The 26,961-nt window shown below is 38.9% G+C and overlaps 2 protein-coding genes across 3 annotated transcripts in view; one reads left to right on the top strand and one right to left on the bottom strand.

Moving 5' to 3' along the window:
• Positions 1-328: 328 nt before the first annotated feature.
• mrto4 (MRT4 homolog, ribosome maturation factor) lies at positions 329-16,833 on the bottom strand. Its single transcript, XM_028807433.2, has 8 exons — positions 16,716-16,833; positions 7,467-7,525; positions 6,398-6,501; positions 5,803-5,884; positions 4,783-4,850; positions 3,959-4,110; positions 2,121-2,197; positions 329-562 (listed from the first exon to the last, which is right to left on the bottom strand). The coding sequence occupies exons 1-8, from the start codon at positions 16,741-16,743 to the stop codon at positions 425-427; spliced, it is 708 nt and encodes a 235-aa protein (XP_028663266.1). The 5' UTR covers positions 16,744-16,833; the 3' UTR covers positions 329-424.
• Positions 16,834-16,953: 120 nt separating this feature from the next.
• Positions 16,954-26,961, top strand: part of emc1 (ER membrane protein complex subunit 1) — a 43,360-nt gene continuing 33,352 nt past the window's right edge. For both annotated transcript variants that reach the window (XM_028807431.2, XM_051930878.1), the window contains exons 1-2: positions 16,954-17,110; positions 22,455-22,582. In XM_028807431.2, coding sequence (XP_028663264.2) covers positions 17,019-17,110; positions 22,455-22,582 — 220 coding nt within the window. In that variant the 5' untranslated portion in view covers positions 16,954-17,018. The remainder of the gene's footprint in view (positions 17,111-22,454; positions 22,583-26,961) is intronic.

Genomic DNA, 26,961 nt, shown 5'->3' with positions numbered 1-26,961 from the left:
TAAAATGTAAAGTTTCCAAGAAGAAAACAAGCCAAACAAACAACAAACTTTCCACCTGCCTTGATTTCTAGACAAATGTGTAACAAATTACATGTAGGTCAGAGTTGTCATTAGGAAAAATTTGTTTCACTTGAAGATTCCTTCATCCTCAAGCTGCTGATTATTATCTCAGTACAAAATGTCAGGTTGTAAACGCCAACCAACAAACAAGTCATTTATGCTGGGAATTAATATGGGGATTGATGATCAGTGCAAAGGCTCAGCTGATCAAAGTCCACATCGCTGTCAGTTTTCCTTTTGTTTAACCGCCAGCACATTTATACAAAAATGAAAGTTAGGCTTTTTTATAAAACCCTGTTTTAACAAAGTGTTCATGCTCAACAATAAGACAGTTGTGACTGAACAGGGAGATTCCATCTGTCCTTCACTCATCAATATCTTCATCCATTTCCTGATCCTCTTCCTCGGTTTCTTCACTTAGCTGCTCATATTCCCCAGTCTCTGAATTCCACATACATCTGATATTCACCTTAAACTCTGCCATTTGGATTCCAAAGAGTTTCTATAACAAAGAAAAACAACATTAGATATGGCAATATATACTGTAAAATGAGATGCTACTACTAGTGCCAAACAGAAATAAAGTGTAATCATGACACTGAAAACACAGCTGAAGACAAAAGTGTAAAGGTAATACTTAGATGGTATATTTTCATATGTTAAAACTGAAAAAAGGCAGTACTGCCTAATGTTAGATATAAGCACATGTCCTCATCACCTTTTTAACAGCCATTTTCTGTGTGTACCCAGGTTACCCCCAAATCATTTTCCTGCTCACTTGCCATCTGAACTAGGAATTTCTGCTTTCCAAATTGCAGGTTTCTACAGGAATGCCCCCTCAAGTCAGATTTCCTACTCAGAAAGCTGGACGAGCCTCACCAACTCTTGCCTTAGCATCCAAGATGGTTGCAGCCAATATTAACAATAGTGAAAGCTGTAGTATTATAAGTTTTTTTCCTGATAATGCAGATCAGGATAGTGCTCTATCCATCTGACTAAGAAATATAAATACCGGTCACCTCTCTCAAAATGTTTTAAGGCATTAAAGCAAAACAAATGTCAGAGTCTGAAATTTGGGACCAGAGAGTTATTACAAACAACGGCATCATCTGAAACAGAAGATGACGGTCTACAAAACTTCTGCATTATATAAGCTGTAATAGACAGCCGGGTCCCTTGCCCGGCAGGGACGCCTCTGCTACATCTGTTCCGGGGGAGCAGCTATGGACAGTTCAATACCTCCCCTGGGATGCTTGGTGGCAGCCTCCCTGGCAGACGATGATTCCTCAACCTAGCGCATGGCTCTATGGGTGATGGAGTCCTCCACAGCATGGTTGGGGGCTCGGATGGCCGCTAGGGGGAGCTGCATGGAGTCTGCAGCCCGGTTGGTCGAATCTTCAGCCCCACCTGGAAGTGCAATTAGAACCAGGTGGTCAAGCACCTGGAATGCTTCCAGGTGGGTTATAAAAAGGGCCAGCCACCACCATTCGGGGAGCGAGAGTTGGGAGGAAGGAGATGAAGCTTGAGGAGGAGTGGGGGAAAAAGGGAGAAACTGTTGGTGTTGTGTTGTAGAAGTGCTTTGGGACTGTGCCTGTGGGTCACGGGGAAGATGTGCGCCCACGGGTGAAGAAAAATAAAAAGTCTTGTTTGTTTATACGTGCCTCAGTGTCCATCTGTGTCGGGTCGGGCGCCTATATAGCGCCTTTGTTACAAAGCATTGGAGCATTCAAGCACTGAGCACATTTCAAATATATGTTTGCTATGACTGTATTTGAAATGCTTCCTTTTGATATCAGAAATGAATATTTAAGTAGTGTAATAACTACAATAAACAAAACTACCCCATTTTTATGTTCAATAAATTTGTAAACCATAAACAACTTTAAAGTGTTTCCTTTTAGTTTCACAGCTATGTAAGTAAATAAGAGAGGAGTACAACAATATAACAGAGCATTCAGACTCCTTCACTTTTTCCACATTATGATATGTGTCATTTAAATTCATTTTCTTCACCTCATCAAATTTTTAACTGGTCCTACAAGCTTAAAAAAACACCTTACCAGAATGCGTGCCTGCTCTGGAGTCAGAACATCTCCTTCTTTACAAACTTCATAATCTGACAACAATGTTACAACCCCTGTAAAAAGAAAATGCAAAAGTTTGTCATCATGGGTACAGTCCAGATGGACAATGAAATCTTTGACATTAAATGACTGGAAGATAACAACAAGCTGCTTTCAAGTCTACACAGCCAAAACGCTGTACTTCTAACCCTCTTCTCTTTCCTGTTTTTCAGGAATGGAATAAACTTTACCTATGACAAGAGCATGCAACCATTCAGTTATTTCTTTAATCACAGTTTGCAGCAAAGTTTGCCACAATTTTATTTGAATTGAACCCAGACTGAGTTATGTTTAGACCACTGCATGTTCTCTGAAAAACATCTATTCTGCCTTTTGATGTGAAACACTCTGACGTGTAGCTCAAATTTTAACCTCAAGTATTTATTTAAATGAGCAACATGTCTTAAAGTCAGGCATTATAACAAAGCAAGGCAACTAAAATTATCAATACAAGTTAAAATCAATCATATAAATCAATCGATAAAATCATATAAATCAATAAAATAGTCCACATGGCAGCATCATCAAACCAAATCATGCTAGTCAAATAAACATTACAGAGAAAATGAAGTGCATCATAAGCCCTTTTTCATACTAGTAGCACTCCCTTTACTGCAGCCTTTATAATTCAGGAATCTAGCTCCAAAATAGGGAATAATGCTGCTTACTCCATGTATTCACATGTTTTTATTTATCTTAAATTCACTTCTCGGTATTTTTGTGTGTGGAAAGGATACTCTGATCAGGTATTTTAAGGCTGATACCAATTTCATGTTACTTGATCGGCCAATTCCAATTTCTTTATCCCTTTAAAAAACATTTTACAATAATTTCCCGTAGAACCAGAGAAACAGAAGATATATAATTAAACTATAGACCACAACTGTCAACTGTTAATTTTTTATTAACAAGATGACAATCTGTAGGCTTAATGTTCAGTGACCATAAAATACTAAAATAAAATATGCCTTAAAATACATACTTTAATAAAAGTACATGCATACATACATACACACACACACACTCACATTATCATTTAATTGACATTTGCAATTAAACGCGATATACATGCACTTAAACATTTTAATCATTTTAAATCATTAATTGCATTAAAGCTTTTTGATGTTAAAATACACATTTACTAAATTTATACAAGTGTGCTTTTTTTCTTCAGTGTATTGACTAGACATTTGTAATTCTTGAGGTGTGATTATAAAATATGAATTACCATTTTAATTATGTAGTATTTGCTTCTTACCAAAACTTAGGCTTTATACACACAGCAACCAATAACAAACACAGTACAAATCTTTAAAAAAAAAAAGGCCATTGTTTACTAAGTAGCAATTTCAAAATTGTCTTTATCTTTTCTTTTCCCATTTAAAAATGTAGAAATAAAACAAAGAAAAACACAAATTAAGAAAAATAAGAAATGTAAAAGGGATGGTACAGATGTTTCAAAGTTACAAAAGCTAAAAGGAAAAAATCGAAAGTGATTCCTCCTACTGTCCATTTGATGACAAACATGGTGAGTTTGAAGTTAATACTAGTTACAGAATGACCAATAAATAGCACAGAACATGTGAAAACCATGGAGTAATGCTCTGAAAAGAAATCTCAGATGTAATATAAAGATGAAGACTATATGAGTAAAAGTCACAGGAACAGAACCAATTCTGCTAGGAAAAAAATAAGCAAAATAGATATGGATTATTTTAAAGTAAGTTAATGAAGAGTGGTGTAGAAAATGAGCTCTTCATGGAAAGCATGCACACCTTTCTTCAGAGCTGTGGGAAGTCCAAGCTGCCGTAACTGAGGCTCCATAGAGTGAGGAAACTGTTCAAGTGGTCCCTCATCCAGAGTCACATTCATGCTGGCCTTATTTCCTGCACGGGCAAAGTCCATCTCCTTAAAGTGGTTGAAGTACCTGAGGCAATAAAATCAAAACATTTTACTGAATAAATTATTACCACTCCACCAGATAAAAAAAAAAAAAACACAAAAAACCACTCATATCAGACACATTTTACTTTCATACTATCATTTAAATAACTTAATAATGCATTCACATAGTATACACAAATTTTCAGAATTACCACTTGTAATATTCTGTCCCACTTTATTCTGCTCAACTTAATTTTCAGTCAGAATTTTAGGAAAAAACAAAATTGTGGCTGCCCAGTTAGCACAAAAAATTGAATGTACTGTATTGTGAAAACAAAAGCAAACTAAAACACATTAACTATGTATCCCCTCACCATAAATATAATGCAACCGCAAAAATAGCAGTTGCAGCTAACAAGGGTTTTTTATATAAGAAAATGAAACAAGAAGTTAGTGTTTCTTTGCAACTTAGATGAGAACCACATTAATTTCTTACATGTTATACTGGATGAGTGCTCATGTGAAATATATGCTTCTTAGTAGGGAATTTCACAAAGGGCTAACAGCCCATGAATACAGCTTAAAGTGCAACTTATAAAACTTTGACTTTATGGTAAACCCACAAAAAACCCAGAGAGTTCATATAGTTTTTTTATTTAAATCCCCAACTCCAATATACAGTAGTGAGGAACATTTTCTGTTTATGCATACATACTCTTGAACATCTTCACAGGTTTTGTTGGTGAATAGCAGGCCAACCTCTCCTCTCAAACGCTTGCTGATCTGTAATACCAAAGAAAAAAACACATTTAAAATAGGCATATAGATACAATTATATTATGCCTTTAAGACACATTAATTTAACAAAAACAAGTATAAAAATAATACAAGTGTAAAACTTCAGGAACACAGAACACGCCCATACTAAAATCTGCTTGAAGTGAAAGAAATGATTGAATATCATTTAATTCAATAGACCCCTCAGCAAGATTCAGTATAATACTCAGAATATAATAAGCCTCAAAACACGCAATTGGATATTTTCTGGACAGGACAAACCACAGGTAGAACAGTGTTTTTCAAAAGGATGTGAGAGTCAGTTAGCACTAAAATCCAGGAATGAAGATGACAAAATCCTTTGCAAAATAGTTTTCAGACATTAAATGGAAAAAGGTCCCCAGTCTCCAGGTCAGGAGGTATAGCTCACCACATGAGACATTTGCCTTAAACATCCACCCCATAAACCAGCTTAATGTTACATAGGCCCTTTTCTGATTGTGAAAACGTAGGTCCTGTTTCATATGGTCTTGCCTTTCCAGAACATTTTAAAATAAACCAAACTTTACATTTGTCCCATTTTACTTTCTGTCCATCTTTTCTGGTACAACAATAAAGCATGTAAGCAGTCACAAAACAAACAAAAAATAAATAAAACACACACACACATACACACGGCCCCAAAGAAGAAAAAAAAAAACAGTAAGAAAAAGCATGTAAAAAGTCAAAAAAAGATGAAACTATCAATTGTCAGATACTTTGATTTGATAACTACACCAATACTAACCCAAACCCTGCTTAATCCACCCTGGCAGAGCTAAGTTTACTTTATATTACTCCCTGGTAACTCCTGAAGACTCTAGAATGTAAAGTGTTAGTGTCATCTTCCAGAAGCACTTGGAACTTAATATTTAGAATCTTGGATGGTAGAACAAAAAAAGAACAGTTTTATCCTTACCTTGTGCAAATTATCTTTGTACTCATCTTCACATCCTTTTCCCAAAGCAACCATCATTACTTTGTTTTTTCCAAAGAAAAACCTACCCAAAAAAGAGAAATAATAAAAGAAAGAAGTGCAAAGACCAAGGGAGTTGAGCAAGCCTATAAAACCATATAATTAAAGAAATGGAAGTCAAAAAGACTGATGTACCCAATTAAATTTTAAAGGTATTTAACTATCTGCATCTAACAAGAAAACAACAAAATACATAGCGTTTACATAAAAATATTATAAGCTTTGATATCAGGCAATTACTCCACACTCGTTATTCCATATCAGGCTTAAAATAACTATACCAATATTTTCTCACGGCTTTTCAGACAAGATTTCAGTAAGGGAACATACAGTAACTAAGCAAACAGTATGGAAACAGTGAAAGTAGTAGAAGTGTTGTCATTAGGATCTTGTGCTATATATATTTTAGACAGATTTAAAGCAGATATGTGCATTAGAAATACATGGGGTAAGCCGTACATGTGACAATACACTACAATAATGTTATAAATAACACCTTTTCCTTAGAAGGACTCAAACTATTGTGCTGTCTGCTCACCTGCTGTGCTTCCATGCTGTCCTGATAACTTTTAATTTGCTGTTCCTCACATTGGCAACAGAAAATATGAAGAGATACCTGTATGTATCCACACATTTACGCAGCTGGGGAAAAAACGAAGGAATATATAGTGATTTTTTTTTTTATTATTATTAACACTAGAATTACCAGAGCATACGAGAAAACTCGTAAATCCGGCCCACCTTAAATCCATCAGTGTCTTTTGTCCTGTAAATGTGCCGATAAAGACAAGCAGCCTGCTATCCGATCCCCCCCCCCCCCCCCCCCAACCATCGTTGCAGAACATTCACAAACTTCTCCCAGCTCATGCCTTGATTGATTATCTGGGAGTGAAGTGCTGGAGTTTTAGAGTGGAAACAATAGATTGTTATTTGGAACACACGCATTGCATGTGTGTTCCGTTTCTACAGTAATCTGTGTAAACACATTGCTAAAACAAACTTTTTCATATTTTAGTAATAAATCTTACAAAATGTAGGCATAAACTATAGAATGTGTGAAGCCTGAAGTCCAAAGATCAAAAAAAACTTTCACAGAAGGTTCAAGGATAAGACAACAGCTTCTGTGGCGTACGGGTAAGATTTGCTGACTTGTAATAGAGTCCTCGGTTTGATCCCGACTGCCTCCTATATTTGCTGTTTTCAGTAGTGAGCTGCTCTTATTGTTAATATTATACAGTATATACATGCATTTGGTTTGCATCTGTAACAGACGGTGTACATTTATAGTACTTGTAAAAGTTATTTTTTTTCACTTTTATTCTCTCAGTCACAACCAAGATGCATACTACTGCCCCCCCCCCACCCCCCACCTGTTTACACAGATTACTGTAGAAATGGAACACACATGAAATGCATGTGTTCCAAATAACGATCTAGTATTTCCACTCTAAAACTCCAGCACTTCACTCCCAAATAATCAATCAAGACATGAGCTGGGAACGGATTTAAGGTGGGCCGGATTAACGAGTTTTCACGTAGGCTCTGGTAATTCTAGTGTTAAATAAAAATTTTTTTTTAAAAAAATCAGGTAATTTTGCAGCACTTACCTCTTCAATTAATTTTTGTTTTGCTTCTAATCCCTTCTTTGCTGTTTTTGTTAAGGATACTAGTATATAAAAAAATAAAAATAAATAATTAGTGATGCACCGATATGGAAATTCTGGGCGATACCGATATGTTTCTGTCCATATTTACCAATACCAATAACCTATGGCCAATATTTTTTTTTAGTTATTCTGAAAATGTATTATGCATTATCAAAGAAATAACAGTAGCATGTCAAACAGAGATTCACATTTTTTTTATTAACTTGTTGACTTTTACGCTATTTTTTTCTATAGATAAAAGCAGCCAGTACTTTCTGTGGGGGGAAAAAGGGCAAGATATGGCCTGTCTCTATAGAAAAAATATTCCAAGTCATGTACAAAAATCTACTAAACATATATATTCTGGGTAACTTAAGCATATCAAGACACCATGCCAATACAGAACATGCCATTGGGCATATAAACAAAAAAAAAAAAACTGAACGCTTATTCTTTGTGCTATAATCATATAGCGTCTCACAAAAGTGAGTACACCCCTCTCATTTTTGTAAATATTTTATTACAGTATATCTTTTCATGGGACAACACTGAAGATATGACACTTTGATATAATGTAAAGTAGTCAGTGTAAAGCTTGTATAACAGTGTAAATTTGCTGTCCCCTCAAAAAAAAAACCGCTGGCAATAAAAGTGAGTACACCCCTAAGTGAAAAATGTCCAAATTGTGCCCAAAGTGTCAATATTTTGTGTGGCCACCATTATTTTCCCGCACTGCCTTAACTCTCTTGAGTATGGAGTTCACTAGAGCTTCACAGGTTGCCACTGGAATCCTCTTCCACTCCTCCATGACGACATCACAGAGCTGGTGGATGTTAGAGACCTTGTACTCCTCCACCTTCCATTTGAGGATGCCCCACAGATGCTCAATAGGGTTTAGGTCTGGAGACATGCTTGGCCAGTCCAGCACCTTTACCCTCAGTTTCTTTAGCAAGCCAGAGGTCGCCTTGGAGGTGTGTTTGGGGTCATTGTGTTGGAATACTGCCCTGCGGCCCAGTTTCCGAAGGGAGGGGATCATGCTCTGCTTCAGTATGTCACAGTACATGTTGGCATTCATGATTCCCTCAATGAACTGTAGCTCCCCAGTGCTGGCAGCACTCATGCAGCCCCAAACCATGACACTCCCACCACTATGCTTGACTGTAGCCAAGACACTTGTCTTTGTACTCCTCACCTGGTTGCCACCACACATGCTTGACACCATCTGAACCAAATAAGTTTATCTTGATTTCATCAGACCACAGGACATGGTTTCAGTAATCCATGTCCTTAGTCTGCTTGTCTTCAGCAAACTGTTTGCGGGCTTTCTTGTGCATCGTCTTTAAAAGAGGCTTCCTTCTGGTAAGACAGCCAAGCAGACCAATTTGATGCAGTGTGCGGCGGGCGTATGGTCTGAGCACTGACAGGCTGAACCCCCCACCCCTTCAACCTCTGCAGCAATGCTGGCAGCACTCATCTATTTTCAAAAGACAACCTCTGGATATGACTCTGAGCACATGCACTCAACTTCTTTGGTCGACCATGGCGAGGCCTGTTCGGAGTGGAACCTGTCCTGTTAAACCGCTGTATGGTCTTGGCCACAGTGCTGCAGCTCAGTTTCAGGGTGTTGGCAATCTTTATGTAGAGCAACAATTCTTTTTTTCAGATCCTCAGAAAGTTCTTTGCCATGAGGTGCCATGTTGAACTTCCAGTGACCAGTATGAGAGAGTGTGAGAGCAATAACACAAAATTTAACACACCTGCTCCATTCACAACTGAGATCTTGTAACACTAACGAGTCACATGACACCGGGGAGGGAAAATGGCAAACTGGGCACAATTTGGACATTTTTCACTTAGGGGTGTACTCACTTTCGTTGCCAGCAGTTTAGACATTAATGGCTGTGTGTTGAGTTATTTTGAGGGGACAGCAAATTTACACTGTTATACAAGCTGTACACTGACTACTTTACATTGTATCAAAGTGTCATATCTTCAGTGTTGTCTCATGAAAAGATAATAAAATATTTACAAAAATGTGAGGGGTATACTCACTTTGTGAGATTCTGTACATACAGTATATTGCTTTAAGTAAAACTAAAATAAAAGGTACAATGAGGCCAGTAACACTGGTCTTAAGTTGGCTTCTTTAAAAGCACAAATGTTAGGTTTTTCTTAACAAAAAGAAGCATTTCTGCCTTTTCACCAGCAAGTCTGTTTCTATTTTCATTCACTATATTTGATACAGCTGAAAAAGGCGTTCACAGTCTACACTGGAACAAGGTACTTGATCACTGCCTTGGCCAAGGTTGGGAAACAGGCTGCATTGCTTTTCCAATACTGGAGGGAGCAGTTATTTCTGGAGATAGAGGGCTCACCGAGAGAGTTATTCAAATGAGAGAAAAAAAAAAAGTTTACAAACGTTTACCTATATTATAATAAAAAATAATAAACTAATTAAGTTCACCAGATAAGTGGTAAAGAAAAACAGGACAACTGCCTGCACCAACCACCCCCATTAATAAAAACTTGTGACATTGAAAGCTTGATGTATAATGATTTGGGTCATATGAAGGGCATTCTATAAAGTATGAAGCGGATGCACTATTAAGAGATGCAGCACAAGCTGTTCCACAATGAAACACAGGTGTGCCTTGAAATATTGAAAGACTACAGTATATTTAGGGTGATTTTGTTTTAAAGTAATGCTTACATTAAAACTGGAATAGATCTTACCTTAAAATCTTTTACAGTTTAGACACTGGAGGCACAGCTTTCACAAAGTACAAAATGTGAAGCTGCATTCTAGCATGCAGGTGAACCTGTTCCTCCTTTCTGTTAAGTACCCACTAAATTAAATTCCTCCAATATTTTTCCACAGCGGCTCGACCATCTAAAATGGAAAAATCCACAAACTGCGCTGCTACAATGACAATTTTGTAGGCAAACAAATTGTAAAAACCTGACGAAAAAGGCGAAGTGATACCATTAACGTATTCCTTTTCTTCTCAGCTAATGTATGTGGAGTAGTTTTGCCCGTACTCGTTAAGTTATGCATGGTCCCAGCAAGCCGCCTCGCAGTGAGTTTCCGGCGAATGCACAATAATACTGATTGGATATTAGGAAGCTGTAGTGTATGACTTGTGTTTTTTTTTTTTTTTTTTAATTAAATCAGTAATTTGGGACATCTGGTCATTCTAATTAGTATGATTATTGTTAATAATTTTATGATTCTGTTACGTTAACTCAGCAGCAGTTGAATGTGGTTTTGCAGCCACATACAAATTTTCTTCAAGAATTTCTTCATACATCTCTCCGATTTCAAATCTTTATCTTTTTATGGTTTGCTGTTGCTCTCTGCGTCTCCATCACCAACTGATATCTTGACCAGTTGTTTCTTGGTATTTTGGTCACAAAAAATTTGATCTTTGTACTGTGGATCAAGGACAGTAGATAGATAATATAGTGGCTTGGAGAATGCACCACTCGTGTTTTTGTGACAGCCTCCAAAAGTGTGATTTTCGTCATTTGATCTCTGGAATCTGTCTTGCCACACTTGCTAAGCAGACTTAAAGCACTTCAACAGACGGAATCACATCCGAAATTGTAGTTGAATGCATGCTTATGTCTTTAGTAAGTTGCTTGAATGGTTCAAGTAGAGTAATCATGTTTTCCACAAGTCCCCACTGATGCACGGTGTGAGAAGCAGGAAGTTCTTATTCAGCACCAGGAGTGCACTTCTGATCAACCAGACTTTTCAGCATATAATACGTGCTGTTCCAACGAGTCGGCACGTCCTGCTGAAGCATTCTTGTTGGGGTACCAAAGTCTATTTGCATTTCTCTCACCTGCGAAACAGCGAGCTGTGAGTGTTTAAAATGAGTAACTATTCGCCTCCCAATGGCAAAACAGTCGGAAATGATTCTCTGGGTCAATAAGACATTATTTACAGTAAGCTGCAAAGTGTGAGCCATGCAGCTTAAACTTTTAATGCCACTTTCTTCCATAGCATTTGCCATATTGCAAGCGTTGTCAAGAAGCACAACGTGCACATTACTTTTTGAAATGTTCATTCACATGGAATCAAAAGCTTGTGCAATGAAAGTTGCAGAATGAGAACCAGAGAACTTATTAGCATGCAACACCACTCTTTTTGCCTCAAAATTTTCGTCAATCCAGTGTGCCATTAGACCCAACATGCTTATGGGGCTGACCTCTGAGCTCCACATATCTGAAGTGAAGCTAATGCTGGTGAGATTATTTCTTAAAAGCTTGTGGATATTTGTAGCAATCACATCATATAATGCAGGCAGTGAGACATCTGCAAAGTATCATCAGACTGGAAGAATGTACTGAGGTTCTAAATGATGTAGTAGCAGACGAAATCCCTCGTCTTCAGCTAGGGAAAAAGGTTGGTCATCGAGTGCAACCATTTCCATTATTTTAGTAGTTATGCCTTTAGCTCTGGTGCTGTTTTGAGGAAATGTCTTCACGTTTTGAAGGGTTTGCTGTATGAGGCTACCCCCAATAAGCCTGGTAGCGTATGATTTAACTTTCATTTTGGTACCATTAGTTGCTAAAAATTCTGTGTATAATTCGTTATGGTGGTTCTTCAGATGGGTAATTAAATTTGTGGTATTGAAAGATTTAATTCTAAAGTCTCCTCGCATTATCTTATTTTTGCAGGAAGAACAGATTGCAACTCTGTTGTCTTCCTTTTTTCACAAAAAATATGACCACATGACACTCCCTCAGTATTAGAACAATTGTGATGAGAACAGGCCATTCAGACCAACAAGCTTGTTTATCCTATTTAACTTGATTGTTCAAAATACCAACAAGTCAAAATCTGAAGATCCTTAAAAATCCTACACTGCACCACACTACTTGATAATTTATTCCATGAGTCTATGGTTAATTGCATGAAGAAAAACCTAACATTTATGCAACACCTTGTGATGATGCAGGTCCTACTCCATGCTCCCATCTAGGCTTCTGGGGAGCTCTCAAACCCAACACTGTCGGTAATGTCACAGATGAGCTAGACAGTGAAGACATCAACCAGGAAGCAAGGGGATGGTGCAAAAAGTGCAAAGTGATTTTATTTAAAAACAAAACAAAAAACAGTGTCCAAATAATGCAGTGTCTCAAATAGTTCTTAAATAAATAATCCATTAAAACAGGTGAACTGTGGATGTTAAAAACCAATAAATACATCCTTTTAAAACAAGGTTAAAATGATAATGGCTGGAAGCAGTCTTGTCTTAAAACTCCAGTGCTTTCTTCTTTCTACTGGTGGCTCCCCTGCTTCTCCCATACGGGCCCCGCAAAAGGGGAGTCACCCTACCAGCAAATGCAGCTCCCTCCTATTCTGGTCCAGTAGCCTTCCAATCCCCGGCTATGTAAGGCTCCAGCCGGACCAAGACTTGGGTTCCCTACTCGGCGGCCAGGGTGCTCACGCTGGGGCTCAACATGCCCAAAGCCTCCTCGACTGCCACTTCCCTTCAACGGCAAGTCATCTCCTCTGCCGGTCACTCCAGCTCCTCAAAACTGCTCAGCTAGAGCAACCGCTTCAATCTGCCCCCCCCAAGAGTTGACCAACACTCCTCTGGGGCTCTCCTACCAGCTGCATTCAACCTCCGATGAGCCTGCTCGCGCACCAACTTTCTCCTTCCTGCAGCCTTCTTCTCCATTAACCTCCATTCTTTCCTTTTTCTTTTCTCCTCTGCTATCTGCCTTGCGCTTCTACTATATATTATGGGGACGTGGATCAGGTGCGACGATTAGTAGCTGCCAGCATCAATTACGGATGCAGATGACTCCTCACCTGTGCACTTAAGCGAGGACTGCCCGTATCACGAAACACCCGGGAACCGCTCTGGCCACACTACCACGCCCCCTCTTTAAGCCGCGAGTGCGCTGATTATCTATTAAAAACCTGGCCTTTTAAATCTGAGCTGTGGTCCCGCTAGACCACAAACCCCCCCTTAACATGTTTCCAATCATTTCCCGGTGTTTATTTTAAAGTAACAACTGGAATCAACTCTACTAATTCCTTTCATAATTTTAAACACTTAGATCAAGCCAAATCTTTATCTGTTTGTTTAAACTGAAAAAGTTCAACTCTTTCAATCTCTCCTAATAGCTCAAACCTCTTAGTTCCAGAATCACCCTACTCACTCTTCTCTGGACTTTCTCTAGTGTTGCTATCAATGTTCCCTCTAAGGAGTAGCATATAGTGAGCAAAAAACATTGTTTATGAGCGATATTTTGTTTAAGCCAAAAATTTATGAGCACCAACTCCGACGGTCGGAGTGAGCGATCATGCGATAAGTACGAGCGACGCTGTCGGAATGAGCGATTGTGCGGGAAGTATGAGCGACGCTCTGAATTCGTGTGAGCGATTGCTCACGCGCTCAGCTTAGAGGGAACATTGGTTGCTATGTCTTTTTTTGAAATATGCACACAAAACTGTACACAGTACATTACTCCACGTGAGGCCTCTGTACCAGATAAACAGCTTAATATCCTAATAGCCTTGTTTTTCCATTTCTATACATTATCTTATTATAGATTCTGACAAGTCCACTAATACACCTAGGTCCTTCTTATAAGAGGTACGTTTACATGTCAGACTTTCCATTGTGTATTCCCATCTAACATGTCTACTTTCTATGTGTAATATTGTATGCTCCACAAGTCCCATGAAGCAACAAAGCTGATTCTGCATTATCTGACCTTCCACCTTGTTTGGTATCATCTACAATAACAAGCTTGTTATTTATATTCCAATCAAGATCATATACTTAAAAAAACAGTGGTCCCAGCACTGACAACTTAGTGACACAAACATGACTCAGCAAGAACAATAGTTTGTTTCTGGCACTACAAAGAATCTGATCATTTAAATAGATGTATTTCATGTATTTTCATGTAATCTACATAGACAACACAAACACATCACAAAAAAAAAATTCTCTCAACAATACAGGATTCAGATACTTTCTAAGTAATACTTTCAGTATGTGATGTATTTAATGTGCATCAAAGCCAAAACTCTAACAGTTGAGTTCAGCAAAAATGCAGGTGTAAGATGCACAACATTTTGAACACTTCCATATTCCATATGAGGTCTAAAGATGAACATTTTAATTTTGGAATGAAACAAATACAGAAAATGTTAAGACAGTAATACAACTGTAAGGCATAGTTTTTCCTAGTCCAGTTTTCAAAGCATTTGTAATCTTTAGCAAACCCAGTATTTTCATTCACAGTTGTTGATCCTGGTCTGCTGTAAAACCCAGTTAATTCACAAAAATATATTAATTTATTTGTTTCGGACTAAATGCATATACAGTAATCCCTCCTCCATCGCGGGGGTTGCGTTCCAGAGCCACCCGCGAAATAAGAAAATCCGCGAAGTAGAAACCATATGTTTATATGGTTATTTTTATATTGTCATGCTTGGGTCACAGATTTGGCACAGAAATACAGGAGGTTGTAGAGAGACAGGAACGTTATTCAAACACTGCAAACAAACATTTGTCTCTTTTTCAAAAGTTTAAACTGTGCTCCATGACAAGACAGAGATGACAGTTCCGTCTCACAATTAAAAGAATGCAAACATATCTTCCTCTTCAAAGGAGTGCGCGTCAGGAGCAGTGACTGTCAGAGAGATAGAGAAAAGCAAACAAATCAATAGGGCTGTTTGGCTTTTAAGTATGCGAAGCACCGCGGCACAAAGCTGTTGAAGGCGGCAGCTCACACCCCCTCCGTCAGGAGCAGAGATAGAGAGAGAGAGAGAGAGAGAGAGAGAGAGAGAGAGAGAGAGTTTGTTTTTCAATCAAAAATCAATACGTGCCCTTCGAGCTTTTAAGTATGCGAAGCACCCTGCAGCATGTCGCTTCAGGAAGCAGCTGCACAGAAGGTAGCAACATGAAGATAATCTTTCAGCATTTTTAGACGAGCGTCTGTATCGTCTAGGTGTGCGAACAGCCCCCCTGCTCAATCCCCCTACGTCAGGATCAGAGAAAGTCAGCGCAAGAGAGAGAGAAAAGTAAGTTGGGTAGCTTCTCAGCCATCTGCCAATAGCGTCCCTTGTATGAAATCAACTGGGCAAACCAACTGAGGAAGCATGTACCAGAAATTAAAAGACCCATTGTCCGCAGAAATTCGCAAACCAGCAAAAAATCCGCGATATATATTTAAATATGCTTACATATAAAATCTGCGAAGGAGTGAAGCCGCGAAAGGCGAAGCGCGATATAGCGAGGGATTACTGTATTTTAATACCAATGAGTAGTTTTTTCAAGGCTACACTCTTCAAATGTAAGTTTTTTTTCTACAAAAAATTCTGTTCGATGTAAAAATCTTGCTTTTAACTGAGCAAATACTATACAGTACGTAAACATTTTTGATGTCCAATCTATGTTTTTACTCTGACATTTAGAAATTACCCCTGGGATTATTCAACTTTGAATCTAATGCAGAAAAGACTGATGCACTTTATTTTAAGCATTGATACGTATTTGATTTTCAGGGTATATATTTGTCCATTTACTTTGGATTATTTCCGTTCTTGCACACTTAAGAATAACAGAAAATCTAGACACGGGTCTATCGTTTTATTTATCCATTATTATATGTAACTTTCCACAGACCACAGTTTTACACAGCGCTTTACAAATCAAAACAAAGGCAGTAACACTAAAATGTAATAAAATGACAAGTAACGCTGAAATAAATGGCATATGAAAATAATATCGAACTTATGATTCGTAAGAGTAAAGTGATATTAACAACTGATAAATAGCACAATAAAGTCAGCATCAGCAGAGTAGTTAAACAATTATCCGTTACGGGGCTAAACAAGCAAGTCTGAAATGAAACACTGAAACATCTAGGAGCAAAAAGGCAAACACCCGGTAACTTATGATTTTAACAGGTTTGCATGACATTTGTAGCCACTGCAGGTGCAGCATTGCTCGTAATTGTACAACTGTTATGACGGGATAAGAATTCTGCAAATGAATCGATAATGTTGCAAATGTGAGTATTTCAGGTATTAGCTCGTGCTTCCCCACACAGTGACAAATTAAAGTAGTCCTGTAATTTTCTCTTTCAATCCAATTGCTTAACTTGGCACATAACATCACTAGATATTCTTTACTTTATTCAATTTTAAAAAGTCGTTTGAAATTCAAAAAAACTCACTTTTCTTGTCTCGCTTGGATTTCGGCATGATTACAACCCACGTTGTACTCCAGCATTACGAAAGGCCCCACTGGGTCCGCCAAGTTCCGGGGTAAGATTTTCCTAAAATATTGCCTGTTTTAATTCACACATGCTGCAAAGACTATATTAGCATATCAACATTAAAGACGTGTTAAATTTATTTATTTTTCCTATTTTTGTTGCAATCCTTTAGATGTTGCTAATCATACTGGCAGTTTTGCAGTCTACTCATTGAGCAGTGCACTCTGGGGTTGTGGAGGGTTCACGCTCTTTCCTACAGTTATGGACGTGCTTGCTCGTTTCATCGTATTGTTGTCAACTGTCTTGGCCCTTGCCGCTGCTGTTTTCGAGGATCAAGTGGGCAAGTTTGACTGGTAAGTAAAGTGTACCGAGGGGCGGCCAGTCCGGTGATGCGACGCTGGCTGTGATGATTCAACTATACGCTGCAAATCCCGGCATTTGGGGGCTACTGGGATAATATTAGAAATCCTCAGATGTCTTGACTTTACAGCTTGGAAGTCGATCACCGCCCTGGCACCTGCCTCAGTAGTAGTTTCAACTGTATATTTCAGTTATTATGATAACTTCGGCATCGTGGTGAAATGACACTGTAGTTTTCTGGTAGTTGAATTTAAAAAAATAACCACCAGTGCAGGTTATTAACAGGTGTAGGTAGCCATATGCGTTGGAGAAGTGTTGATTATTGAGTGTCCGTGCCGAAACCGCATGTTTATCTTATGTATGTAAATAAAATATGTCCTAATATGTTACATTGATATCTTCCATTGTGCATTGTTTCTACAAGTGGATTTTCGTGCTTAGATTTGTCTTCTCTAGGTTACTGTATTTACATCAGATAGAAAAGAAAACAAGTTTGGTAAGTAGTCTGCACGTACAGTACTAACATTTTTTTTTGGTAAGCAGCAAGTCTATCCAAAAGGTTATATATTCATGTCAAATGCTGCTCTTGCAGGGTCCTCCATTAACTGTAGTAATTAATGGGCTTTAAGCTATTCGACATTTCATCCTTGTCGTTCTCTCCGACTAAAATTGGCATTGAAGTATATTTTTCGAATAATCAGATGTAACTAAATGGTTTTATACATATAACTTAAAGTTCGAAATCTTGTATCCACTTACCCCGTCCAGTTGCTTACACCGTTAGTTTTATTAATGTGAACTGGACAGCAGCCAGTTAGACTGTTAGAACAATTTTATATCCTTTACCAATCCATGTATATTTAATTCCTTTATAGTTTTAAATATGATTAAGCAACGTGGGCTACCAATGAACATAATTTTAGTAATTATGCAAAATAAAACCATATAAACTGGGCTTATATAGATTTTCAGGGACATTATCACATTTACTAATATGTATTAATGTTTGTATCCTCACACCTTTGAATATCACAATTGTTTTACAAACCTCAATTTATCTCACACTTTCTCTTCAATTAAGGATATTGACGACGTGTGTGTGTGGCTGTTCACTGTTGAATCTGTTTTAATAGCCATAATGAAGAGTTGCCTGACTAGCAAGAGTTTATAAAGAGCATAAATGGCACCTGCATTTCACGCAACACGGACAAGGTCTGCAGTAGAAACTGGGAAGAAGCCATTCTGCATGTAGGGGACAGGGATCTCTTGGAATGGTATTCGACACCTTCTATTACAGTACCCTGAGAGAGAGACTTGCTTAAGTTCAGACAGTAAAATATTTATCACAATACAGATTTTTTGTCTTAGAGTTTCAATTGTGCATGCTTTAAAAAAAGTACAAGACTTGAATAAAAAGTTATTATTGCCTTGAGTTAACATATACTTTTGGTTCGCTACTGTGTTTTTTCTTTACTTGATGTTTCACATTTAGTTAAAGAAAGAGTCAAATAAATTAAGTTTTTTTTTTTTTTTTTTTTTAAATAGTAAATACTCCAAGTAAAATCCTTCTAAATTTGAATATGTAATACAGTACTTATGTTAACAGTTTGAAAATCAGGGTACACACATTAAGTTGTATTTCAGGTTATAATTTAATTTACAGAAAGATGGGCTTCTCCACAACCTCTAGCTTTTTTTTTTTTTTTTATATATATATAGAATAGTACTTTGTTACTTAGCTTTTTGAATGACTTTTTTTTTTTTTTTGAGGTGTCAGAGTGCAGGGTTTGCCAACGTACAGTGCCTTTGGAGCAGTGTTTCAGGTTAAGGGCCTTGTTTCAGCACCCAGCAGATTAGGATCCCTTCTTGCAGTGACAGGATTTGAAATGGTAACCTTCCTGCTGCCAGTGCAGATCTTTAGTCGCAGAGCCACCACTCCACTTGAGGTTAGATCTGTATAAACCACTAGTACTGAATGCCCTTCTGGAAGGTCCTCAGTTGGCAGGGAATGAAAAGGTATTTCTTGGCCATTTCGGACATGTTTAAAATAGACTTCATGCAGTGTCTGCTGCTTGAGCAGATCAGTCCCACTGACATCATTACGGTATCTGCTTGATTGCCATTGGCAATCATTTCTTTGATGTAGTCTTCCAGAAAATATGACTTTTTATGCATTTGATAGATAATTTTAAGTCATCATTAGTAAAGGAGACAGTCAGTCACAGGAGGTGCAGCTCAATCACAGGTTAGTTGTAGTGAAAAATTGTGTAATACTGCCAAGTTCCTCTTCTACTTCACCATTACAGGTTTTGTTCAACTTTTGGGTTTTTGGTTTGAGTAAAATATTTGTGGTTTGGTATTATATTTTTATTAACACATACAAGTAAGAATATCACTGTACTCTGTAAATATGATACTGACACTATGAATATACTGTATCTTGAGTTAAAATGAAGTTAAAATTGGGATTTGAGACTTGTGACATTGTACATATTTGTTTTGTATATGTTGGCCTTGATAACGAATGACTCTGATCAAAGTGTTTGATCTTTTTAGTACCTCCACACTCCTTCCTTTCTTAAGCTGTAAACTAATTCTGTAGATCCTAGTCCTACGGTGTCCATCTGTTCTCATGTTATAAATGACTTAAAACAGGTTCTGTTGCAGCTATACTAATTTCCTATTCCCTGGTCATAAACTAATTGAAAAAGAAACCACTTAAAAACAGATACATAAATTACAATAGAGGAAGAATGTACAAGAAAGGAGTCTTGCATTGCATGTAATTCTAGAACTGTAAATTCAGTTAAACCTAGTTTGTTTGAGCAAGATAATTATAATTTAATATAAGCAGTCTGCAGTTTAAAAAGTAAAGATTGTTCACTGTAGGACAATTGCTGTACATAACTGTTTCCATGTTGTGGTCTGACTTTTTGAATCCAAACCATTTCCAAAGAACTGACAAAGCACCCTTTTCAACAATTTCATCGCTTGTTTTTGTCACACTGACTGACTGACTTTCCCAATTTCTTTTCATGTTTGTATTTGTGGATTGGTGTAACAAACATGGGAATTTGTTTTCTTGGAAAAGGGAAAAGAATGATTAAATGTTTTTACTGACCGCAGTGACTACAGATACCTCTTAAACTAGACGTAAGTTCATGAATCTCGGTAAATCTGTAAATACTAATTCATGAATTGCATATCACCATCTTAATGATATTTTAGGGTAATGGAAGAAGAAATGTTTTTGTCATGTCTGCTATTTTTGTACAAGTCAGCTTATGTAATCGTATTACATTTTCTATCTTTTATTAGCTGCAGGTAGTGAACAGTATGTGCAGAATAAATCCTGCTCACACCCTGCTTGCTAATAATCAACAAAGTTTTATCTCTTAACACACTACAGAATAGTTAAAATGCAAAAGCAATTAACAATTAATGCCAAGTGCAAAATTTAAATGCATACATAACATTTAGTACAGGTATTGAATGGCATCGTTAAAAATTGCCCTATTAATGAACTTTAAGACTTGGAGCTTATTTATCAGACTGTTGTTCATAGGTCACTCAGAAGTATGTGAACTCACCTGTGGCAAGTAAATACAATATTAAAACCATAATGAATGAATGAATGAATGAATGAATGGAGAGAGAAAAGGGTTCCATGTGGAACAGTCACTATATTACCACTTTTTTCGTCTTAGTAAAAATACCATTCAGGGTGATGAAAGAGTTCTATGTTATGCATATGGTGTAAAGGCCGTGTCACATTAAACAACTTTTCCAAGCGATTTTCAGGTGTAGAGCCCCTTTTGAGATAGTCAGCTGCACACTCCCATACCCATACCCAATGACCAAGACCAACTAGTCTGCGACTGGTTGAATAAAAGCAAACAATTTAGCAGTTCCTTCTAAATTATACTACAGTTCTATGCATATACAGCAGTTCAGTGACATGTTTGGGTCATATACTAAGCCCTCGGTGGGAATGGAACCATTAGTCATGTGGTCTTCAATAAAATATAGAACAGGGCTGTCAAAAATGAAAGAATATGGAAAACACAAACTGCTGTTTTCATCATTGACACAAAACCTTTACTGACATAGTGGATTTCTTATCCAAAAGGTACTTGGACAAGTGACTTTTTAATCCTTGTTATCATAAGAATTAATGTTTGAAGTTAATTCATCAGTCAAGTTAACTACATAGACTAGTTGAATTGCAATATGCATATGTTGAAATAATGTTGATCCTGCAAAGATAATGTAGTGAAATAATTTAAGTTATAAATGCAAAATACATGGTAATACAAACTTTTATTTCTTTGGCAGACTACATAACTTGGTACTTTTATATTTAGATGAAGTTGAGGTTTACACACAAAATGAAAGAAAATATAAAGAGTGGAAAAAAAAGACAGAACACTTCAAAAGCAATATGGAGAAAAACCTATAAGTATTCGTCCCTATAAGTATTTACTAAAACAAATTACAATTAAAAATAACACTCTGTACCCAGTACAAAAATTTTCATGCTGAAACAGTGGTCATCATATTAAGTTTGTAGAAGTTATTGCAAAGTGTATAAATAATAATCAGCATAACCAACTGCAAAATTACCAGCCACCTTTTTGATTAAATGGTTGTTACTTGGCTTTTATGGTATACACATAATGTTTTATGTCTCATCACTTACTTGACTAGTATGACAAGAAATTAATAAAAATACAGCTGCCTGCACCTAGAGTTGATGTGGTGCAGTTTTGCTTTTAAAATGCTTTCAGCAAGGATAGAGATTATAAAGGAAAAATGCCTTAGACCTGAAAATAAAATACAATTCTTGTCACTTTTTTCTAGAACTATTATGTCAGAATGCACAAAATAAGTCCAGTTATATCTTTAAACAGGAAGTAAATCCAGTTTCATTGGTTGATTAGAGCTGTAGTCTCCTTTTATGTCAAAAATGGAACAATGCCTTTCTTGACCAAAACCTGTAATTGACTACAAATTGCTCATTTGTGACCATTGCTGTTCTTAATTCTGTGTGTCTAATATTTAGGCATGCTTACACTACAAAATCAGGTTTGGATTATTGATCTCGACAGGTCTGTTAAGAGGAAAAGAAGTAATAAGTATTGGTCAGTTTTTGTCATTCTAGATTATAGGCTGTTATTCCTTTAATTTTAGATTATGATGATGATGATACGGTTGCCCGTAGTTTTTATTCAAATTGAATATGTTTCTTACAGCCATAAGTGTGCTTTTTTCCTATATCTCTTTTGCATTGCAAAGTTTGCAACTGGTCTGACTTGGATTTATTCATTTTTTCCTCAGGAGGCGACAGTATGTTGGCAAAGTCCAATTTGCTTATTTTGACACACAGACACAAGCCTCCAAAAAACTGTTGGTAGCAACAGACCAGAATGTTATAGCCTCCGTCAACTCCAGGACAGGGGAACTATGTAAGTCAGTAATATTTTTGATACCTTTGTCGTTTTCTCAAAGTACCTGTGGCATACACCATTACAGAGCTATGGCTATATTTGTAAAAAATAAGCCACAGTCTGAACTACAAGCATGTGTTTCTCAATACTATTCCTGTTCAGGTCAGCAACAGTACTGGAGAGACAGTGTATTTTTTCTTTTAAAAGTTAAGAGTTTAAATCATCTTTTTCTATAGAGCTAAGTTATTCGGTATGTTCAGTTATTTTGAGTAACCATCAAAATGTTTCTGTAGTCAAATATCACTTTACTGAGTAATCTTTGTCATTGGAATTTACATCATTAGCTTTAAAAATATTGTGTACTTCACCATGTAAAGAATACAGTTCATTTATGGGACTGCCCATGAATGTCCAAATGTCCTTAAAGCCTTTAGAAAGAAGTGAATGAGTTTTATTAACAAAGGACCTTTGCCTGTGTGAGTGAGGGGCAAGCTCTCAGGCTAGTACATAAAAAATATAAGCACTCAAATGGCATTTAGAAGTATATTAGGGCTTTTTAATACTTTGGCAATAAGATTATTAAGCACTATTAGGGCTTAAGAGTTGATTGTCAAAAGTTAGGAAGCTTTCCTGAACATGTGCTGTGATGTAAGCAGTAGCTTGGCCTCTGTGAGACCACTGTGCAGCTGCGTGCCATGATTTAACAGCACTGGGCTCTTATATTAGCATCCACATTTATATTTAATTCAGCTACCATTTAAGTTTATATGTCTTGTTATAGGCCTCAGTTCGATGATCGACTTTGTGGTCGTGTCGTCGGACTTGCGGCCACATGTCTTGGACACTCGGGTGAAGAGAGGGGCGGAGCTGTCAACTGATCACCACCTGGTGGTGAGTTGGCTTCGATGGTGGGGGAGGATGCCGGTCAGGCGTGGTAGGCCCAAACGTGTTGTGAGGGTCTGCTGGGAACGTCTGGCAGAGCCCCCTGTCAGAAGTAGCTTCAACTCCCACCTCCGGCAGAACTTCGACCACATCCCGAGGGAGGTGGGGGACATTGAGTCCGAATGGGCCATGTTCCGTGCCTCTATTGTTGAGGCAGCTGACCGGAGCTGTGGCCGTAAGGTGGTCGGTGCCTGTCGTGGCGGCAATCCCCGAACCCGTTGGTGGACACCGGCGGTGAAGGATGCCGTCAAGCTGAAGAAGGAGTCCTACCGGTTCCTTTTGTCCTGTGGGACCCTGGAGGCAGCTGATAGGTACCAGCAGGCCAAGCGGAATGCGGCTTTGGTGGTTGCTGAGGCAAAAACTCGGGCGTGGAGGAGTTTGGGGAGGCCATGGAGAACGACTTTCGGACGGCTTCGAGGAGATTCTGGTCCACCATCCGGCGTCTCAGGAAGGGGAAGCAGTGCAGTGTCAACACTGTATATGGTGGGGATGGTGCGCTGCTGACCTCGACTCGGGACGTTGTGGGTCGGTGGGGGGAGTACTTCGAAGACCTCCTCAATCCCATTAACATGCCTTCCAATGAGGAAGCAGAGCCTGGGGACTCAGAGGTGGGCTCCCCCATCTCTGGGACTGAGGTCACCGAGGTGGTCAAAAACTCCTTGGTGGCAGGGCCCCGGGGGTGGATGAGATACGCCCGGAGTTCCTCAAGGCTCTGGATGTTGTAGGACTGTCTTGGTTGACACGCCTCTGCAACATCGCATGGACATCAGGGACAGTGCCTCTGGATTGGCAGACCGGGGTGGTGGGCCCCCTCTTTAAGAAGGGGGATCGGAGGGTGTGTTCCAACTACAGAGGGATCACACTCCTCAGCCTCCCTGGAAAAGTCTATTCAGGGGTCCTGGAGAGGAGGGTCCGTCGGATAGTCGAGCCTCAGATTCAGGAGGAACAGTGTGGTTTTCGTCCCGGTCGCGGAACAGTGGACCAGCTCTATACCCTTAGCAGGGTCCTGGAGGGTGCATGGGAGTTTGCCCAACCAGTCTACATGTGTTTTGTGGACTTGGAAAAGGCATTCGACCGTGTCCCTCGGGGAATCCTGTGGGGGGTACTCCGAGAGTATGGGGTACCGGCCCCCCTGATAAGGGCTGTTCGGTCCCTGTACGATCGGTGCCAGAGCTTGGTCCGCATTGCCAGCAGTAAGTCGAACCCGTTTCCAGTGAGAGTTGGACTCCGCCAGGGCTGCCCTTTGTCACCGATTCTGTTCATAACTTTTATGGACAGAATTTCTAGGCGCAGCCAGGACGTTGAGGGGGTCCGGTTTGGTGGGCTCAGGATTGGGTCACTGCTTTTTGCAGATGATGTTGTCCTGTTTGCTTCATCAGGCCGTGATCTTCAGCTCTCTCTGGATCGGTTCACAGCCGAGTGTGAAGCAGCTAGGATGAGAATCAGCACCTCCAAATCCGAGACCATGGTCCTCAGCCGGAAAAGGGTGGAGTGCCCTCTCAGGGTTGGTAGCGAGATCCTGCCCCAAGTGGAGGAGTTCAAGTATCTCGGGGTCTTGTTCACGAGTGAGGGAAGAATGGAGCGTGAGATCGACAGGCGGATCGGTGCGGCGTCCACAGTGATGCAGGCTCTGCATCGGTCTGTCGTGGTGAAAAAAGAGCTGAGCCGCAAGGCTCAGCTCTCAATTTACCAGTCGATCTATGTTCCTACCCTCACCTATGGTCATGAGCTATGGGTAGTGACCGAAAGAACGAGATCGCGAATACAAGCGGCTGAAATGAGTTTCCTCCGCAGGGTGTCTGGGCTTTCCCTTAAAGATAGGGTGAGAAGCTCAGTCATCCGGGAGGGGCTCAGAGTAGAGCCGCTGCTCCTCCGCATCGAGAGGAGTCAGATGAGGTGGCTCGGGCATCTGATCAGGACGCCTCCTGGACGCCTCCCTGGTGAGGTGTTCCAGGCACGTCTAACCGGGAGGAGGCCCCGGGGAAGACCCAGGACACGTTGGAGGGACTATGTCTCTCGACTGGCCTGGGAACGCCTTGGGATTCTCCCGGAAGAGCTAGAAGAAGTGGCCGGGGAGAGGGAAGTCTGGGCATCTCTTCTCAAGCTGCTGCCCCCGCGACCCGACCTCGGATAAGCGGGAGACAATGGATGGATGGATGGATGGATGCCTTGTTATTGGTTTTAGAACTATTGATAAAGGAGTTGTTTGACATCTTTTTAAGTGGCTTAGCGAGGCACTGTTAATTACAGGCCATTGCTTTTGTTTTTGATATGGCCTGCTTGCTTGATTGACTTTTTTTTTTTGTTTTTTTTTTTGTTTTGTTTTTTTTTAAGATCCAGGGATGTTGTGTTTTTGAGGGAACTGAGGAGACAAGTTTTTGTTTTGGGACATGGGCCTTTTGACTCACCAGAGTCTGAACAAGTTTTTTGAAAAAACCTTCAGCACTCCTAAAATTAAAGGAAACTTAAGTAAACTGACACACTAGCACATAAACACTTAAACATATAAATATTTTAGCATTTAAATTTATTTATTAAGGCTTATGAACATTTCTGATGATCAGATTAAAAGCAGTCTGTATTGTGTTAGTTAGGTTGAATTATGTAGAAGCTTTAAGAATTGATGATCAAGGTTAGCCCCTGTATTGGTAAGTCAGATTATATGTGGCTGCACGTCACTGGCTGATGATGCAGCTGCCTTTGCTCTCCGGCTGTAACATTGGTCTGTATACATACATTCTAGATGACATTTAAGTTCCTATGTCAATGCTTCCTCATGAATCAATATCTTAAGTAATTAAGGTAAAACAACACGTACTATTATCAGCTGGCTTTGAGCATTATAAAAATGTAAGGGTTCATTAATAAAGGCTTTAGCAAGAAGTCCTGCTGACTCAAGGCCTCTCTCCTGCTTCCAGCTGTAGCAGCTTAGCTCATATCAGTAAAGCTGCGTGCTGTGTTTACCAGCACAACTGCCTATGATTTTAGTCGTGCTGGTGCAACAAGCAAGTATTAATTGAGCAGTTCAGTTTTCCATATGTGGGTCATCCTGGTTCCAACTTAATGATGAAGGCTGATCAATTAAAAGGCTTCCAATTTTTATTAGCTCAAGATTGGGAATTTGAGGAATGTAAAACATGATCAGATGATGGTCATCTCCGGGCCAGGTGGCAAGTATGACCTTTGAGTCCTAATGATTGTTATGGAAGATTGATTATTATTAGGAGAAAGAAGTTTACAAGGCGAGGTAATTGTTATGAAAACAGGTACAGCACGAGGTAATTATTACGAAGATAACATGTAAAGTGGATGACAAGATTTTTTTATGATTAGAATTGAACCACACCCAAACCACCGGGCTCATTTTATGAACTGAGACCAGCTTTATGTGCTCTGCAATTATTTTCTATTCTGTGCAATACAGTCTTAAATTCTGATTGCTTTTCTGAAGACTC

This window comes from Erpetoichthys calabaricus, chromosome 8, assembly GCF_900747795.2.
Source record: "Erpetoichthys calabaricus chromosome 8, fErpCal1.3, whole genome shotgun sequence".
NCBI lineage: Eukaryota > Metazoa > Chordata > Cladistia > Polypteriformes > Polypteridae > Erpetoichthys > Erpetoichthys calabaricus.
Note: the sequence above shows the minus strand (reverse complement) of the source record. Positions and strands in the feature narration are given on the sequence as shown.